The sequence below is a fragment of the Thunnus maccoyii genome, chromosome 3 (assembly GCF_910596095.1).
Source record: "Thunnus maccoyii chromosome 3, fThuMac1.1, whole genome shotgun sequence".
Classification (NCBI taxonomy): domain Eukaryota; kingdom Metazoa; phylum Chordata; class Actinopteri; order Scombriformes; family Scombridae; genus Thunnus; species Thunnus maccoyii.
Window position 1 is genome coordinate 13,501,749 of NC_056535.1, and position 14,525 is coordinate 13,516,273.

Below are 14,525 nucleotides of genomic sequence, written 5' to 3' on the forward strand. Positions count from 1 at the left end.
TTTTTGCTTACCATCCTGTCATAAAAAAAATCTTGGAGGGTGGATTTGCCAATCTGCTTGCTCAATCGACAGCTGTGAGAGGACGTGTCAGAGATACACAGCTGTTTTCTCAGTGAAGTGAATTTTACACACTATATCCCATTACTAGTTACACAGTTACATACAGTACATATTATCAGCAGCCCCTTCTCAGCATGTATTTTTCATGTTAAATCTTCCTTTACAGGTGGCACTGGTCAGTTTAAGTCAGCCCTGAAACAAAAATGACAGCGAGGATGTGATGATGCTACATTGGTATGCCTATTTTGTCAAAAAGAATCAAGGGGAAAAGTTTGAAAAGTAAAAAAAACACTGAGCAGTGGAGCAGGCCTACAGATACAGTCGAGGTACTTTATAGGATTAAAATGATTTTCACCAATAGATCAAATGAAGCTTGCTGGATAGAAGAGCCAGCATTCTTTAGATTCACAGTTTTCTATTCAACATTACTGATGTAGCTACAGTGTTACATAGTTACTACAGGTGGCTTTTACCACGACATATTTAATGAGGAGTAAATTCTCTTTATGCATGGAGGCTGTTCACAGTTACAACTATCAGCTAGTTTTAGTCATTCTGTCAGTCAACTGGTCTCACAAATTTAAAAAATGTTACCTTCACATGTGCTTATACACAACACAACTATAAAGGCCATGAAATGAGTGAAAGTAATGATGAGCAACTGTGTCATTTTGACTTAAGCACAGTTGGTGAACCAGAGGTTCATTGTACCATCCTGGGTTCTAACACCAAGTGAGTCAATTTTCGTCATTCCAACATACATCCCGTGTCCTGCTCCCTATCAAAGCATCAAGCTGACTGTGCAAACAAAGTTCCTGCTTGCTCAGCACTGGTTTACCAGATTCCTACTATTAGCACATTGCTACATTCCTCTTCATCATATTTTCTGTCCATAAGGCCACATAAAAAAAACATGTAATGTAGCAATTAATAATATGCTTAACTATTTGAGATCATTCACATGGATAAAGACCATGAGTTTCAGTTCAGGTCAAAAATACAGCACAGCATACATTAGCATTAATACCGCGTGTGCTACAGACATACACTTAGTGATTCAAGTTCAACAGGTTGGTGTTGAAAGTGATGAAAAGCCCCTTATCCCATATGACATCATCATCAGCCGGTAGAGGCATAAACAATCACTCTTATCTAAATCAAAGTCTAATCAAGGATGTGGATCTTGTCTCCATGCTGATTTGTCATCCTGTCCCCTTAGAAAGTGTTTTGGACGGAGGAAATCAGTGAGTCCATGATGGAGTTCCCTCATCTGTTTCATCCCTCTGACATTCTTTGATGTCATTAAGGCCCTTTTTGACTGGTAATTCTTCAAGCATGAAAATAAACCCAGAGTCCTCTCCATTCTGTGAACCAATGGAGTGAAACTTTACAGTTACACTGCGGTCCAATTAGTCACCAAAGGTCACACATCATCGTCGTCATCATCATTCTGCCTCAGCCTCCTCTCGTGACTCTGTCCTCTCTGGCTCCCTCTTTGAGGAAGCCGACCAACCGGATCCTGACAAAGCATGTACAGTTTCCAGATTTTCCGGAACGCTGTGCGGAATTTCTTGATGCGGAAAGCGTAAACGATGGGGTTGACAGCCGAGTTGCCGTGGGTGAGGATGATGGCGATGTAAATGAGGAACTCTGGCTTAACACAGGCAGGGCAAAAGAGGGTAATGCAGTTGAGGATGTGAAGGGGAAGCCAGCTGACTGCGAAGAGGAAAAGAACCAGGGCGAGGGATTTGGCTAGCTTGAGCTCCTTGCCAAAGTAACGGCTGGGGTCTGCGTGGCTAGCTGTCACCTACAGAGAGATAACAGAGAAGATCGTCAGTGTACAAAGTTATTCTGGAATCTGATGTAATAGCAAAATCAATTTTTAATCACTTTTGATTACTGCAGCTCAAACACACTGACCACATTTGTCCTACACAAAGAAGAAGGAAATCTCACCTTCTTATTGAGCTGCTTGTGGATCATGTAGAAAATCTCAACATAGATGGCGAGCATGAGGAGCAGAGGGGGCAGCACCCAGCCAAAAAAATTGAAGTAGACCATGTAGTCCATGCTGATGACCATCTCAAACTCACAGGTCACCAGGAGGTCATCAGTGAGCAGGGAGCCATTGTCACGGAGATGCTGCAGGTTATTCCAGCCCAACATGGGCGTGAGGCCCACTACGATGGACACCAGCCAACATAGCAACACAGCCGTGCCAGCTCGCCGAGGGGTCACCACCCGCTTGTAGCTAAGGTAACAAGGAAGAAGATAAAGTGTTGAGGAAAAAAAAATGTCAGTGGACTGACAGTGTGAATGTGTGTGCGATGTTCTAATTTCCATGATGCTATTTTTGCCAAATCATTATCAGATTTCAAACAGCAACTGATTTTTACTGCCAATTCATGTGCTTCCATATTAAGTATTGAAGTTGCTTTAAGACTTTAAATAACAGGGGAAAGACAACAGGAACATCTTGATGTGTAAAGCAATCCAATGCTATCCAATAAAACAAGCAAATCATAACAAAGATTCATAGCAAATACTCCCTTTGTGAAGTTAATAATGCTGTATTTGACTGAATTACATTATAGTGTTTCAGTTAGTTTGTCCTGTAATCCACACCTCTTTTTGACAGCTGCGCAGCAGGGCAGCATGTTTCTGTTTGCTAATCGTTTTCTGGAAATCTCTGCAGTGTTCATAGTGATGGATCAATCATCAAGCAGAAACAAGCTATGACAACATTCAGCCGGGAAACTGTAGGAGTTGTTGCTTAACATGAATGTTTGCAAGTCCTTTGGTATTTTCATACGATGTCACTGGTACTTTCGCTCTGACATAATGGTCTGTTATTTAGACTATTCTGTGTCTTAATCATTGTCAAAAGGACCTGAAAGGACCTGTTGAGTTTGAATTCAACCTTTATTTCTGAAGAGTAAGCGCTGACTCAATCAGACGAAAAGGGCTGGGTAAATAATCTGAGGGACTCATTCTTCCGCTTTCATAGTCACTCTCATGCACATGTGAGGCACATTTTTTCTCTCTTCTTATCACGCCTGCTCCATTGCTAACCTCCCTAATGCTAACACAAACATAATATGTGCCAAATCCAAATACTGTCATTTTTTCTATTTTCCCTCATTTGCTTAAAGACACGCATTCAGAGTTCAGCTGGGGTGAAGCAAACACAACACAGAGTGAATGAATGAATAACTCAAAGGATGTTTAAAGAGACACTGTGGCTCTTCCCATATGTGACGTCAGCTTGTGTACCCATAGCTCTCAGCACAGCTGCTTGTAAAGCTTGGTTGTCTGTCTGCATACAGATCAGCTCGATTCGCTCGACTCACTGGGTTCGACTGTAGTCCATATATCTGTACTTTGCTGCAGGATTTTATCCCAATCTCCCACCTGTAAATTCCTATCTGCCAGCTAAGTAAACACACAATACATGGGACATTTTCAAACCAGTGCCAGACCACTCTTATCATGAGAGTGTGCTTCATAACCACCTCTGCTATAAAAAGCAATCAGTGCTTGTTAAAATGTGTCCCTCCAGAGACCCAGGGGTGGTTTAGGGAGGGGGACTCAATTTCTGGCTAACATTATCACTTTACCACCAGACAATAAAGTACAATTTACTAGTGGTTGAAATCTAAACTTGCCCAGTAAAAAGTCTCTGACTAAGATGGATGGAGATGGCCAGATGTGTTTCTCAGATGTGTCACTCGGTAAAATATGCATCTTTTTTTTTCCTTTGTAAGGAAGCACCAGCACCATGTTTTCTACAGATGACGCCAATCCTGAGGAGAAATACTGTATTAACTAACACTTGAACTTTTATAATCAGGGTCATAATGATTATAAAAACAAACTTCTTTCTGTGTGAAAATGTCCAAAAAGTGTAGTACATGAGGTTATTTTCATCCGTTTTTTGGAGAATTGTGAGATATTTACCATCCATTTAGTGGCACTGACAGTGGCAATGTATAAGTGCATCAGTGGATGTTAGTATGAAAAGGTCTGAGCAACCATGCAGCACTCTCATAGACAACAATATTCAGATATTGCTTCTTAACAAACCAGCGCAGTAGCATTAAAGATGGAATTCAACATGTATGACTTCAATGTGTTTCTTAAACACATTCAGCTGAATAACAGCTTGCCTCCTCACAGATGTGAAATTCAACAACTTTAAACTGCCAAATGAGCTTGGATGCTTCTTTGGACCTGAGGGATCCCAAAGGAAATCCTTAATGTCTTGTACAATAGAAAACCTCTATCTATCTATCTACTGTATATTCTCTCAATTTTAGGCACAAATTCAGTCAATTCATTATTCAAACTTGCCTAATTAATTTTATAGATGAATTATACAACTATCAGATAATCTATATATTGAAAGTACTGATAATGGCAGACCATCTATGTTTGTATTATTTATTCATTTTGAGAAGAGGACAGGTCATATCACATTTTTTTCTTCCTCTTTCTACTTCTTTGTGATCATGGGTGATCATATGCATTACTTTTTTTCTATTTTACATCTTATGTCATATTTTGGGTGAAATGATATGCTAGAAGAGTAAAGTGAAGTAATTAGGAAAAATATAATGGGTACATGAATACGCACAATATGTATTAATAGCCTTAAAATTCACTGACACTGTCACACTGTATTTTCCAGATATTACAGAGATGTCAGACTACATTAACGTGGTCCTATGATAAGGTCATTATAAACAGTAAATGATCAGACAACCCTCACGTCACATATTATAGTAATTTCTTGTTGCAGGTGAAATGAAAAAAAATCCTGAATGACACCGTTATGGACGACCGTTTTGGTGTGTGCCCTTCATCCAAGCAGCGGTCCAGACACAAAGGCTTGTTCTGTAAATGAGACAAGATATTGAAAACTAGAGGAATTCACCTTTAGGCCTACCTCATGGGTATTTTGACTCTTAGATAGCGGTCGATGGCGATGGCCAGCAGCGCCAGGATGGAACTTTGCGTGAGGACGAGCACTGTGCAGGCGACCAGCAAGCAACTGTAGAAGTGCGTCTGGAGTCCGATGCTGATGGTTATGGCGAGGGGGATGACAAGAGCCCCGACCGCAATGTCAGCCAAGGCCAGTGAGACGATGAAACAAAACGTGGTGTCCCTCAAAGACCGGTTTATACGCACAGCCCAGACCACCATCACGTTACCGATGACCGAGGACACGGCGATCACCACCTCCATCCCGATATAGAGGGCTTTAGATGGAGACAGAGCCGAAGTCATGTTCACGGATGCTGAAAGAGTGTGCGCTTCGCGGAGAAACAGCCTAAAAGACACGTCATATGAGTTCCCTGTTTGAGTTTGTGGGCACCGACTGAGACACCCTGACTTTGGTTTCGCATGTTTTATGTCCCGCAGAGATAGAGGTGGTGTCTGTTGCTCTGAATGGTTTTAGGATGTGGTCCAGGACATGCGGTAGCTGCGCGCCAGACGCAGAACTTGGTCTCCATACGCTCCGAGGGTGATTCCGGGAATGAAAGTCGCCCCTGCAGTCCTGCTGGCAGAGGGACAGGACGGACCCGGGACACTGAATGAGTCACACGCAGGTTCCCAAAGCGAAGATTAGCGGTGTTGCTCCCCACAATGTCAGACGTGTGTCAAAGGTCGGAAAAAAACAGAAAGTGCATCCTGCGAAAATCTGAGTCATTTTGACCATTGCGCCATCAGCCTCTCCATCAGCGTTTATCTCTTAATTTGGATACGATGTAGTTGGCTCAAGACAGCCGTGTTTATTTGCTTGTGAAATAATCCCTGTTTAGCTGTGACGGCTACCACAGGGAATTCAAATAATTATTCAAAACTCCTTTATCTTCTTTTTGCAGTCACACGTGTGCCTGAGAGCTCACCTCTGTGGGAGTGGACACATTGGAGAGGAGAACATCGGTTCATATGACATTTATATATGGAGCTTACTGCAATACAGTAACTTACTGCAATGCAAGTAACACCAAAAAAAAGAAAAAAAAATCCACATTATTTTACACCCACCTTCATGTGATAGATATTACTTAGACTATAGCTTACTCCAAAATGTAATTGGGAAGGGGAGAGGTTACTCAACATGACAGTCTCTATCTGATATTACTGCCTCTGTGTAACAAGTTAACGGCTGAAATGAAGAGTGAGTGAAAAGTATAAACCTGTAAATCTTTGCCACCCCAGAGAGGATGCACAGAAAACGAGCTTGATGAAGACAAATGGTCACATTCTTTGTGTCTGAGAGAAACTAAAACAATACTGTACAACATCAGCTTGGTATCAGTGGGAAACTACAGGACTCAGTTGCAAAACAGATGAAAATGAGTTGCATAAAGGCATGTGTTTGCACGTACATATACACACAGAGATACATGTAGTGCCTTCTGCGGTGTATTTAATTGCAATTGGGACTGTTGTTTTGGAATAGACGCACTTTGACTGATTTGGATGAGAGAAACCGTCTTCTCTAATCTGAGTAGCAAACATAGCAATCAATAATCTGACAAACTGTTAACAGATCAGAAAATGTGAAGGCCTATTTCTCTCAACTTGAGTGCAGTGAAGGTCCTTCATCTGAGAATGATTTTTGTCTGTCTCAACTCTCAATCATCCATTGTCTGTAGTTCTTCTCTGACTTTTATGAAACCCACAAGATCATTTCCACCACTCTGATGAAACCATCCTAATAGTCCTGGCCACTGTGAGCCAGGTATATTTTGATATATTTTCTGTTTTTAACAGCTGCCTGCTGATAATTATATACTACAATTAATTACCTTATATTCTACAGTACCAAATTTGGGTAAATATACAGTACCTACAGTATATTGTTGTCAATGACCTTCATAGCACAGTGTCTGTTGCCAAGTTGTGAGCAAATTGGAGATTTTCTAACCCACATTCTACAAGTAAGTTTACAAGGATGTACAAGGTTGCTGTCTCTTTAAGTTACTGCTCATTATGATTGTGTACATAATGATTTGATATTAATGACAGTTATTACTCAAGTATGAATTACAGCTGTGTGTCACATTCAAAGTTGAATGACCTTGGATCAGCTAATAGGTTCACTGGTGCACCTGAAGAATGATATGATGTTTGGTTTGAAACTGGCGTACAAGTTTACACTATAACTCATAATTCTGTTTGGGGTCATAGCTCTTTAGCTATACTAGCGGCATCTAAGAATAGCAATGCATGTCAGTCTGTTGGTTGGTTGGCCAACAGACTGACAGATCACTTTGGTCTCCAGACTGAAATATCTAAACAACTATTGAATGGATTGCCATGACATTTTGTAAGATTTTCATGTTTCCCAGATCATGAATCCATACTAACTTTGGTGAACCTCTGACTTTTCTTTTAACACCACCATGAGGTTCACTTTGGTGGTTTTGATTGAAATGTCTCGTCAACTATTGGATAGATTACCATTAAAATTGGTACACACATTTATGTTCTCCTCAGGATAAACTGTTATCACTTTGATGATCCCCAGACTTTTCTTCTAGCGCCACCATCTGGTCAAAATTTAATTTGTCCAATAATTTGATTTATGACTGAATACCTGCAAAACCAGTGACAATTCCCATCAGCCTCAGCTTTGTGTTTGGTGCTAATTTGGAAATGTTAGCATGCTAACACGCTAAATGAAGCTGGTGAACATTGTAAACATGATACCTGCTAAATATCACCATGTTAGCCTTGACATTTCAAGCATGCTAGCATTTAGCTCAAAGCACCGCCATGTCTAATGCCTCGTTCATGTCATATCATAGAATGATATTAAAAATCATGAAATTTACAAATAGAATGGACTGATTGCTGAGGATCAAATCCACGCATTTCCTTGTAATCGAGGGCTCTGGGTCTTCCTTGCAGCTTTTGGATGATCTGTATCAGGGGTCATCACAGTGATTCTTCTTTACTGAGATTTTATGTTGAACATCTGTGAACAATTGTTGCCATGTTTGGCCTTTTATCTGTGTTAAAGCATAAACATTGTACATCATCCATTGCTGTGTATTCTGCACCTCCCACATCTGAAGAAATTGAGTGTGGGATGAAGAAGTGCATGTGTGTGGATGTGTGTGTGCACACAAATGGACAGAATGTGATAGACTTTCCTCAGCTGTTATATCCCCATGATTTCTAAGGTCTTCTCTTCACTGGAGCAAACAAATATTTTAGATAATAACTATGATTTGGATGTGATTTATAGAGCCTGCTGGGGAATCATTCTCTTAAACAATTTCTCAGTTGATGACACAAGAAGATGATTAGAAGCCTCATTTATGATTTAATCTTCTCCATAAATCAGCCCTGTGCGCATATGTACAACAGCACTAAATGGACAAACAAACAGAAAAGAACATCTTCTGTTTATGGGTTAATTTTATATGGCTTAGCTTCATCTGCTAACTGATTTATGCTACCTGCTGCCAGTGCTGTGTAGCACAGTGGTCCAGACTTACTCACAGAAACAGAGGCTCTCCCAGGAGTGTCAAACAGTATCTGGATACTGATACTGGTTTTAATTAAGATACTGTATATTATGGTGAGGACTATTTTTCATAATGACCCACTTTAGCTCCAGGCTGTCAGCTCTGGTCTGTGCCGCTGGGCCTGCAGGTCCAGGTATGTAGCATGAGAGCACAGGCTGGATAAAGTCAAATCACACAGGAACTGAAGCTCCATCACACACCTGACCTGAGCAGGAAACTTTGTTTCTGGAGCTGGCAGAGTGAAACAGTTGCTATCATACTACCACCAATCTTTGTAAATATTTGCTCTGTCTGTCATTCACTTCAATGTAAGACCATGCAACTGAGAAATTTAGCACTGCACTTACTGATTAGGTGGAAGCTCAAGCATTCGCCAGCAGAGTCACAGGTCATAGGTCAATGTGTTTGGAAATGGAGATGCCATTATTCACTGTGAAATCACCCTGTTTTGTGTAATATTACATGTAACATTACACTCTTAGACTAGCAGCTTTACTCTCATACACTCTTTACAGTATATGATCACTCAGTATGTATCGCTCTGTATTTATCACTGACTTCAGATCCCTGAGCAATTTCACTTAACGGAGGGCTAATGTGATCTTCATGTGAGTATGGAGGCCCACTCAACCCAAAAACACTGAAACCGGTGAGGCAAGATTATTACTTCACTGTGTTATAGCCTCATAACATTGCATGCGTTGAGAACTGTGATACAACATTTTACTCCGTAATTTCAGTCCACATACTGCAAACAAAGACATGCTTCACAGAGACTGTTCTTGTCCATCTTTCACGTCTGGAGACAGGAAACCATGTTGGGATGTCAGTCAAATTAAAACTAGTTAAATTTGGCCCTATACTCAAAATGTTAATCGTGGAGAGGAGCTGACATAAAATCTCAGTATTTATGTATTAGAAACAGGAGGCCATTGTTTGTGCTGTTAACAATACTGATCTATTCTCTGAAGCTATTACTCCGCCTTGTGCATGATGTTGCAAATGCGTATTGATGTTTATTGTGTCCATGCATTATTGATACACCTGTTTGTAAGAACTGATCAAAACCGTAATAATCTAAATTGAATCATCCTGTAATGAACTTTCTGATAAAGTCGATTCATCCAGTAAAAGGAGGAGCAGGAACTTCTCTCCTTGTTTACTAATATGTAAATTGTGAACAACCACAATTTACATATTAGTAAGAGAACAAAAACCTTTCTTGAAGTAAAATGAGTGTTACAGTTTTTTTTGTTGTTTTTTTTTTGTCATTATGTATTTGACATGTGGTTCAAGAAATGAACCTTCACAGACCCGGAGAGTGTTTCCCAGCTTGCAGTGAGGTCCATTGTGTTGAATCTGTGGGGTGGCTGGTGAAGCATGATAATTTAGGGAAGGGAAACGTGCAGCTCCTCATCAACCCTCTCCAGCCCTGCATAAATGGATGGAATTGTTCAGACACTTTATGGGATGAGCCTCATATCACAAGCAATTCATTTGCAGGCCTAAAGGATACAACAGAATATGAGCTCAAGTTGAAACGTGCAATTGTGCAACACAGAAATTGGTGTTCAGGCCACTCAGCCAATCTCATTGGGGTATGAATTTGCTTCTTAATATCCTGGACTGAAGATTTCAATCAATAGAGCACTATAGTATGTTGATTTCTCTGTTTAGTTTAAAGTGTTTAGTGTAAAGGAGCACAAGCTTTGCAGTTAAGACAAAAAACAAACAAAAAAAAAAAATGATGTGATTCTGTTGAGCCAGGAAATTTATTGTATCACTCTTAAAACCTCTGCGAGCCATATGTGAATGGGAATAACACTGACATGTTCAACGGTTGCTGTTCACATAATTTATGACTTCTGTAGAATTTTGAGGAAGCTAGTATCATATTCAGGAAGATGAAGCAATTTTCAAAAAACACACTAAACAGCTATACTTACTGTGTTCACAGTAGTCTTTCACAACTTTGTCCACTGCAGTAAACCCACAGACTTCTTTAAATCATCCACAGTTATCGCTGTTCCCACAAGTGACTGAAGCTCCAGCTGAATGTTTTCTTGCAGGGAAATTTAACTAATTTAGACGACGCCATTTGTGTATAGTTAAATAGTTTATATGATCAGCAAGATGATTCGGGAAGGAATAAGATGAGGGGCGATGGATGTTAGGGTTGAGGGGAAGCGATGGACGCCAGATGTGGGTCGCTGTCGTGAAGGAGTCGAATTGGATGGATAGTGACCGGTTGGAGTTGAGTCGAGGCTGGAGCGTCTAGGAACCCGGGGGTGGAGACTCAGGGTGGGGGCACGTCTCAATGAGCAATTTTTTGCTTCATCATCCCCCGGTGGTTCCTATGATGAAGGAGGAGAGTAGAATTACTGGGATGGAAGTAAAGGCCCTGGCGTGCATGTCTTTATGGTGACAGGAAACCCGAGTGCCCAGTGGAAACCCACCGAACATGGGGAGAATATGCAAACTCACCACAGAAAGGCCCCGGGACGGCTTGAGTTCATAACCCAAGACCTTCTTGCTGTGAGGCTACAGTGCTAACTACTGAGCCACCGTGTTGCCCGCTGAGAGGAGAGGGGAGAATGGGGTTTTGGGGGGGTGGGGTTTGAGAGAACTGAGATGAACAGGAGAGGTGGAGGCTAGGCGTGCTTATATATGCGCGCAGGTATGTGGCCGGGAGGCACAGGTGATTTGGGTTAACGAGGCGCATGTGTTGTGAATTGGTGAGAAGAAGCGGGGCATGGTCTTGTTCCTGAACTTAGCTATTATAATAACTTCATTTCACTAATTTAGACCACGCCATTTGTGTATAGTTAAATAGTTTATTTGATCAGCAAGATGATTCGGGAAGGAATAAGATGAGGGGCGATGGATGTTAGGGTCGAGGGGAAGTGATGGACGCCAGATGTGGGTCGTCGTCGTGAAGGAGTCGAATTGGATGGATAGTGACTGGTTGGACTTTAGACGAGGCTGGAGTGTCTAGGAACCCAGGCACGTCTCGATGAGCAATTTTTTGCTTCATCATCCCCAAAAGTGCTTCACTAGACTAAGTGTGAATGGGCTCTGTGGATATCGTGGAGGTGGCTATGGATGTAACTCTGGTATGCTTGAGAAGACCAGTGGCCGAGGATTTTTATGGTATGGTCCGGGATTCCTTGACTGGATGCGGTTGAAGCGGCTCCCGCGCGGAAGGAGTGACCGGAGTATAGATCGGGTGAAATGCCTGACTTTGAGAGGACTTGACGGAGGTGGTAGTGAAACCAGAAGCGTGTGGCGACTCGGCCTTATTCTGTGATGAAGAGTGGGTCTTGATGGGGTGAGAAAAACCGAGCTGGTCGGTTTTGCTTCGTTTGAGGTTGAATCTGAGGATGTTTGTTGAGTGGATGGAAATGTCAGAGAGGCTGGCATGCTGCAAAGGGTCGTAATAGGACGTGGAGTTGGTGAATTCAGAGCAGCGTAGAAAACCAAAAAAGGCAAGGAGGAACATAGCTTTGAGGGTTGAGTCGATGGATGGGGATAAATAACCTGCGCAAAGGGTTTGGATGCATCGGGTGAGGAGGTCTGCGGTCAGGGGCAGATGTTTTGGTGCTAATGGAGGTTCTGCCTTTTTTAAGCCTTTTATTAACATGTTGACGTGGTTGTGGGAAATTGAAGGGGCTGGAGCTAGTTTAACGAAAAAGTTTATACCGCTCAGGTATGTTTGGATGGTGGATGCTCTGATTTTGAGAACAGAATGGAAGTAAGTAATGAAGCTGGTTAGGCTTACGACGTCGATGGATGGAAATGGTAGCCTATGTGCGGTATGGCAAGTTTTGAAGCAGCTCCATCCTGAGTAGTATGTTGAGAGAGTACTGGGGGCTAGGCTATTTAGGATTACTTGTTGTGACATATTGACCAGATGGCGAAGCTGATGGTTTATGGAAAGATTGTGGTTGAAAACGGAGGGACTGGTGTTGGATGAAGGTCCGAATTGGGTGCCAAGGCTTTGAATTTCTGAAAAGAGAAACGAGAAAGGGAGTCAGCGATGGTGTTTTTGTAGCCGAGAATGTGGGCGGCGCGGATGATAAATTGATGTTGGGCAGAGATGAGGGTCAGTCTGCGTATGAATTTCATGATATCCAGAGAATGAGAGCGGCCTTTGTTTATGATGTTAATGGTGGGGAGGTTGTCTGAGTGGATGAGGATGACCTTAGATGACCACACATGCCCCCAAAGAAGTGCTGCGATGATGATGGGGTACAGCTCGTAGAGGGCTGAAGAGGGAGAGAGAGAGGGCATTTCCGGCGGCCACTCGGAGGCGAACCATCTGCCGCCGTAGTAACCACCAAAACCGATGGAGGGAGCAGAGTCTGTGTACAGCTGGATGTCTTCGGGCTGTGTCAGGTGGTCATCGTAGAAAAAGGACACGCCGTTCCAAGATTTCTTTGAGATAAATGCAGAATATTCACTGAGAAACTATACTTGTTTGGATGTGTCAGTTTCTTCTGTGTTTAAAAAAATGCTTAAAACCATAAAGTACAACTTAGCAAATTTTAGACATATTAGAAACTGTCTCTCTTTGGATGCAGCTAAGATATTCATGCATGCTCTGATTCTTTCCCATATGTCTTATTGCATTACATGTTGGGGGCAGGCTGGAGAAACAGCCATAAGACCTCTTGAGTCCTTATATAAACAAACCTTTAACGGGTTTGACACCTCCTCCACTATGTGACTTTGTGTATACACGCTCAGTAAGTTCTATTAGATCCTCCAGAATATCCTCTATAAAAGATTGTACCATACCATTTCGTCCCACTGCATTTGGGCAGTCAGCTTTCTCTGTGAAAGCCACAACTCAGTGGAATGCCCTACCCGATGATATGAAGAACTGTAGTTCTATAAATGCATTCACGACCAGACTGAAACATGTTCAAAAGACCAATCAGCTGTGTGACTCAATGGTCACACAACTGATTGGTTTACATTATTTCTAATTGACATTGTGGGTGTATGTGATGTGCTGTGTGTAGCTTTGTATTTTGTATTTTGTATGGTGTGTTCTTGTGGGGGGTTTTTTGTTTTGATTTTTTGCTTTTTACTGTCTGTTGTTGTGCTGTTGTATGTTTTTTGTTGGGGACTACAGAACTAAAGTTATGACGAAATCTAAATTCAGGTTACTTGATTTGCTTCAAATTGTTCGTTAAATATGTATTAAATAAACGTTACGATGATTCACAGTAACACTGGCCAAATTTCTGCAAGTCTCAACAAAATCTTGTGTTGCAAATTATATATTATATTTAATTATATATTTTTTAAAAACGTTGAAGCATTTTAAACTTTTGTTGTATAATCTCAAGAACATAAGTCATTATTTCAAGTTTTGTTGTATAGTTTCAGGTTAACGTACCTCAAGTAACGTAAGCTATGACGGTAATGGTACCAACCAGGAGCAAGAAGACCACAGGGTTAGCCACATAGCCTAGCTTGTTAGCCTAGCTTGTTAGCCTTAGCCAGCTTGACAGCTTCGAGCTAGGTGGTCTCAGTAACCAGGCTTCATTTGGCCTGCCTCAGCTTCACCTCTTTTCCCATTTTGGAGTCAGGCACTGCCAAGATGGCGACGGCCAGAGCCACCCACTTTGAGCTTCAAAACCAATGTGTGACGTCACAGTGGCTACCACCATTATTTTACAGTGTATGCTTTCAAGCACCTAGGTGTACAGCTGTAGTTCAGAAATTGCCTGAGGAAGACCTGAAGTTGGTCAAAACATTACAAATAAAGAAAAGGGAGCTCTGATTCAGAGTGTGGGTACTCCTTGTATTGTTTTTTGTATCCAGCACTTACCCCACTGAGGTTTTGTAGATGTGCACACGACTACTTTCTCTAATCACGGAGTCCTTCAAAGTGCTGCTCCTCTAATTCCC

At 41.7% G+C, this 14,525-nt stretch overlaps 1 protein-coding gene across 4 annotated transcripts; it reads right to left on the reverse strand.

Moving 5' to 3' along the window:
• Positions 1 to 523: 523 nt before the first annotated feature.
• LOC121894833 (adenosine receptor A1-like) lies at positions 524 to 14,525 on the reverse strand. 4 transcript variants are annotated; one of them, XM_042407704.1, is made up of 6 exons: positions 14,011 to 14,509; positions 11,091 to 13,040; positions 10,553 to 10,960; positions 9,921 to 10,038; positions 2,017 to 2,311; positions 524 to 1,867 (listed from the first exon to the last, which is right to left on the reverse strand). In XM_042407704.1, exons 4-6 carry the CDS (start codon positions 9,986 to 9,988, stop codon positions 1,484 to 1,486), a joined length of 747 nt encoding a protein of 248 aa, XP_042263638.1. In that variant the 5' UTR covers positions 9,989 to 10,038; positions 10,553 to 10,960; positions 11,091 to 13,040; positions 14,011 to 14,509; the 3' UTR covers positions 524 to 1,483. The 4 variants fall into 4 exon arrangements, 3 of the variants coding, with proteins under 3 accessions (XP_042263638.1, XP_042263637.1, XP_042263639.1); XM_042407703.1 differs by lacking the exons at positions 9,921 to 10,038; positions 10,553 to 10,960; positions 11,091 to 13,040; positions 14,011 to 14,509 and adding exons at positions 5,006 to 5,971; positions 6,264 to 6,650; XR_006095624.1 differs by lacking the exons at positions 524 to 1,867; positions 2,017 to 2,311 and having other exon boundaries at positions 7,574 to 10,038; positions 14,446 to 14,525.

Excerpts from the sequence above, each read along its gene's own strand:
- LOC121894833 (XM_042407703.1), bottom strand. The coding sequence starts at position 5,346 with ATGACTTCGGCTCTGTCTCCATCTAAAGCCCTCTATATCGGGATGGAG. Across the intron at positions 2,312-5,005 it reads AGAGTCAAAATACCCATGAG|CTACAAGCGGGTGGTGACCC; the intron begins GTAGGCCTAAAG and ends TTGTTACCTTAG. Across the intron at positions 1,868-2,016 it reads ACAAGCAGCTCAATAAGAAG|GTGACAGCTAGCCACGCAGA; the intron begins GTGAGATTTCCT and ends ATCTCTCTGTAG.